The sequence below is a fragment of the Rhinolophus ferrumequinum genome, chromosome 2 (genome assembly GCF_004115265.2).
Source record: "Rhinolophus ferrumequinum isolate MPI-CBG mRhiFer1 chromosome 2, mRhiFer1_v1.p, whole genome shotgun sequence".
NCBI lineage: Eukaryota > Metazoa > Chordata > Mammalia > Chiroptera > Rhinolophidae > Rhinolophus > Rhinolophus ferrumequinum.
The window spans coordinates 106,290,932-106,295,179 of NC_046285.1; the positions used below are offsets into that span (position 1 = coordinate 106,290,932).

At 51.7% G+C, this 4,248-nt stretch overlaps 1 protein-coding gene across 1 annotated transcript; it reads right to left on the minus strand.

Moving 5' to 3' along the window:
* Window positions 1-228: 228 nt before the first annotated feature.
* On the minus strand, window positions 229-3,703 carry TFF2 (trefoil factor 2). Its single transcript, XM_033132741.1, has 4 exons — window positions 3,504-3,703; window positions 2,384-2,533; window positions 1,308-1,454; window positions 229-430 (listed from the first exon to the last, which is right to left on the minus strand). Exons 1-4 carry the CDS (start codon window positions 3,580-3,582, stop codon window positions 417-419), a joined length of 390 nt encoding a protein of 129 aa, XP_032988632.1. The 5' UTR covers window positions 3,583-3,703; the 3' UTR covers window positions 229-416.
* Window positions 3,704-4,248: the final 545 nt, after the last annotated feature.

Genomic DNA, 4,248 nt, shown 5'->3' on the forward strand with positions numbered 1-4,248 from the left:
GAGTTTGTGTACAAAGGACTGGGTACGGGAGTTATAAAGTGACGTGGATTCTTGATTCACTTCCACGTGATACTTGATTGCTGCTAGAGTAGCCTGAATGTGTCAGATGAATTGTTGCTCTTAGAGTAAATGAAAGAGTATTAAAACTACACACACACACACACACACAAAACAAAAACTAAAACAAAAAACTATCTCCACTTCTATGTCAATGAAGCCGAAAAGAAATTCAGCAGATTTTAAGGGTTTTCTTTATTTGAAGACACTGAATGTTAAACCACTGACCAGGATAAAAAAAAGCAGATTAAGAAAACCCAGGAATTCAGGAAACATGAACTACAAGACTGCTGAGCCGCTGAGTGCTCTTCTCTTGTTTTAGGACATCCAGGAAGCGGACTGTCCAGTATTTCTTCCTCTCAGTAATGACAGTCTGGAAAGTTAAAATGGGAGATGGTTGGTGGGCAGTTGGGCAGCTCAGCGGGCCTGGGCTGACGCAGTGGGTCACGTGATAACTGGCAGTTTGCCCCGCAGTCCCCACGGAAGAAGGAGTCCCCCCCGGACACAGTGCCCAGGGCTGGGGTGTCCTCTTGGGGGCCATTCTCCCCAAATAACTGGCCATTTTCCAGGTAGACCGTTAGGTCACACTTAGAAATTCCTGAAAGTGAAGACTGTGCTCTTTGGAGCGCACTGCTTTCCTAAAAAGGGAAAGAAAAGCGCCCTTCACGGATCAGTGACCTCCTCCTATTTTTTTTGGAAAATGCCTGGTCTTTCCTTTATCTTAGCAAACTCTGTGTCAGGAGACACATTGTGACTGTGAAGGTGGGGGCGGGGGACTGGCTGAAGCAGGACTCTGCGGGCAGAGCTTGTCACACGTGGTCACATGTAAGAATTCAGTGAGGTCCATGAGAGAAGGGGCCACCTCTGCTTTGTTCTGAGCCTTGTCCCCGGTACCCAGCACAGCAATGGCATTTAGTAGCATCCAAACATGGTGACTGAACTGCAGTAAAATGGGCGAGGTCCCCAAAATGTGCTGGGATCCCGGGGCGTGGCTTAGAATGAGGTGCCTTTAAACCATCACAAAAGACACAGGGGGATGCTGGGGACTTTAAATTAGTTGAAAACACGCTGTCCTTTTTGAGAACATTGTGGAATTCCCTTCAGAGCTGGTTCACAATACAGGCAGGCTCACCCACCAGTATACTTGTTTCCTGCAGTGGTCACCCCCCCCCCCGGGGTTCAGGGGCCCCCGCCCCCAGGAAATCCTTTGTGTCCAGGAGCCAGATGGGGGCTCGTCCACACGACCTTACCTTGCACGGGGCGTGGGAAGAAACACCAGGGCACTTCAGGGATAATGTTAGAGAAGCAGCACTTTCGAGCCGCACACTCCTTGGCACTGATGCCTGGGTAGCCACAGTCCCTACGGGCCGAGACCTCCATGACACACTCCTCCTGACCTGTTCACCCGTGACCGGGTTTGGGAGAGGAACAACATGGAGACTCAGTTAGGCTTGCTAGCTAACTAGAAACTTCCATTCCCATCATCCCCGGGAACATTTGCCAAGCAGTCCCCACTGAAGAAGGAGTGCCCCCCCCAGCCCCCGCTGGATTTACAGCCTTGGTGTGTCACGAGGGACTCCTGGGGCCGTGACACCAAGGACTGTGTAGTTGGGCTGGCGCCAGTGGCTAGCTGCCCCTTCTTCCCCACAGATGTCACAAGTCAGATCTGGGGTACTGGGGTTCTCAGTAAAGTCGTTTCTCCTCTCTGGACCCTCTGTAAAGTGGGGTGGCCCCGTTTTGGGGTGGTACCACAATGAGAAAAGGCTAGAGGGAATAAGGATGAAAAGCATTTGGTCCAAGTACTAAAACCCAATGGCACTTCCCCTCAAGGGAGGGCTCTGGCCAGCCAGCAGCCCCAGAGCCCTGGGGAGTGTGGACGAGGGGCCGTGGGTGCCCAGGTCCACACGCACGGCTTCTTTAGCGCACGCCTCGAAATTCATGACTTTCTATCTTGCGCATAGGCACTGACATAAAACCCACTCTCGGAAGGGAATTCCAGCCAACTCGATTTCTTAGCCCTGAAGTCGGGGAGCAGCCATGTGAATAATATCCTATGAAATGCCTCCTTCCCCCTAGAAGCTTGTGCAGAAGTCAAACTTTCACAGCCTGAAGAGGCCCATGAATTGGTTTTTCTTTAAATACAGAAAAATAAGTATTGTACATATATGGGTTCCCATATATGTCTACCAAAAGGGACCAATGGGGCCCTAGGTGTGTACATGGGGTGATGGGGGCATTTTCCCTTTTGCTGCCCTGGGCACGTGTCCCGGATCCGGGGCTGCCAGCCATGGGTGCAGGGAGAGGGGCCAGCTGTCCTGCAGGTTACCTTGCTGTGGGAGGGGGTTGAAGCACCAGGGAACCCCGGGAACCCTGGAGTCGAAGCAGCATCCGGCCGCGAAGCACTGCTCACTGGTGATGCCTGGGAAGCCGCAATTCTTCCTGTTCTGTGGGTTCATCCTCGAGCACTGGCAGGCAGCTGTGGAGACACCCTCGGTCAGCACGCCCACCTCGGCCCCCAGGGCAGGACCAGGACACCACTGGTCCTGCTGCCACACGGGGAAATGCAAAGTCTTCTCTCACCCATATGTGACAGGGCTTTGCTGAAACTGTCTTATTGGTAAAAATAAATAAGTAAAAAATAAAACAACTTTCTGGAAAGAGGTGGACAGATGGACCCAGGCAGAGGTCAAGATGAAAGGTGACCAAGACCAAACTACAAGGAGCCCTTGGTGCCCCACCCACTGCCCAACCCCTCTCCTCAAGCTGGCCCCCCAGCCCCGGTGGTCATCTGGACCTTTCCCAGGAGGGAGGCCTCTCTTGGGCGTCTCACGGACCCCAAGGATCCTCCCCGAATAGCAGAAAAGCATGTATCGTGTTTCCCCAAAAATAAGACCTAGCCGGACAATCAGCTCTAATGCGTGTTTTGGAGCAAAAATTAATGTAAGACCTGGTCTTATATAAGACCCAGTATTATATTATATTATATTATATTATATTATATTATATTATATTATATTATATTATATTATATTATATTATATTATATTATATCATATCGTACCTGGTCTTATATTATAGTAAAATAAGACCGGGTCTTGTATTAATTTTTGCTCCAAAAGACACATGAGAGCTGACTGTCCAGCTAGGTCTTACTTTCGGGGACACACGGCAGGCACCTAAATGGGAGCTGCCTGTACGGCCAACACCACAAATCTTAAGGTGCCTTACAAGCTGCTTCCTCTCTCAAGTCAACTCATCATCACACCTTTTCCTTTGCTGGAAACAAGTAAGAACAGAGCCACCAAGAAGTGGCAGGAAGCACAGCAGAAAGCAAGGAACCTATGCACCCTCATTGCGTTTGGGGCACTAGAAGTTTCTCTGGGTTCGCTACTCTGCCCAATGAAGGACACTGAGCCGCGGAAGGTCACGCACAGGTATGCACTTACAAGGTTTCTTGGCCCCCGCCAGGGCGCACAGACCCAGGACGAGGACCGCTGCCAGGAGCCGGGCACCGTGAGGTCCCATGTCTATGCTCAGCTGCACCCCAGGCCACCTGCCGAATGCACAGTTCCCACAGCCAGGGGCTGTTTTATCATCTTCTCTCTGTTTGCTCAGCGAGCACAGATAACCTTTCTCTCTCCCTGTGGCAACAACCCTTTGGATCCTTTGTTAGAAAAAGGGGCTGAGATAGCTCCCGGCGGAGAGACAGAGGGCTGGCCGTGGGGGCCAGGCTTCCGGGCAGCTGCCATGCTCCCTGTACATGAAGGGGCCTCCCCTGCCCAGGCAGGAAGCCGGGTTGTGTCAGGATGCTGACGTGGAAAACTGGCCACGTGCGCATCTGACACTGAGCACTCGCAGGGTCACACCCAGGAAGGGATAAGCCGTGTATTTCTCCTGATAAAGTAGGTGCTTACCACAGGATTTTTTAAAAAGCACTGGGCCCAAGACTACTGGGGAAAGTGACCAGGCCAGTGGTCAGCAGAGAGAAGACGCCCCTGCAGGGCTGTACAGTTAGGGGCTCCCCGGGGCCTGGTCGGCATCTCCTTGGCTCCATGGAGAGGAAGCTGACCAGGTGAAAGGAGTGGCCCCAGATGAATGTAAAAACAAGTTCATGTCAGTAACCCCTGGAATTCCTCACTGTATCTTCCATGGGAGCTCTCTGCATTTCCTGGAAGGTGGCATCTGTAAACC

Bases quoted from the DNA above. Each gene is read 5' to 3' on its own strand.
- TFF2 (XM_033132741.1), bottom strand. From the start codon at position 3,582: ATGGGACCTCACGGTGCCCGGCTCCTGGCAGCGGTCCTCGTCCTGGGT. The intron at 2,534-3,503 runs GTAAGTGCATAC...GTGTCTCCACAG, and splicing joins GGCGGGGGCCAAGAAACCTT to CTGCCTGCCAGTGCTCGAGG. The intron at 1,455-2,383 runs GTAACCTGCAGG...ACGGGTGAACAG, and splicing joins CAACCCCCTCCCACAGCAAG to GTCAGGAGGAGTGTGTCATG.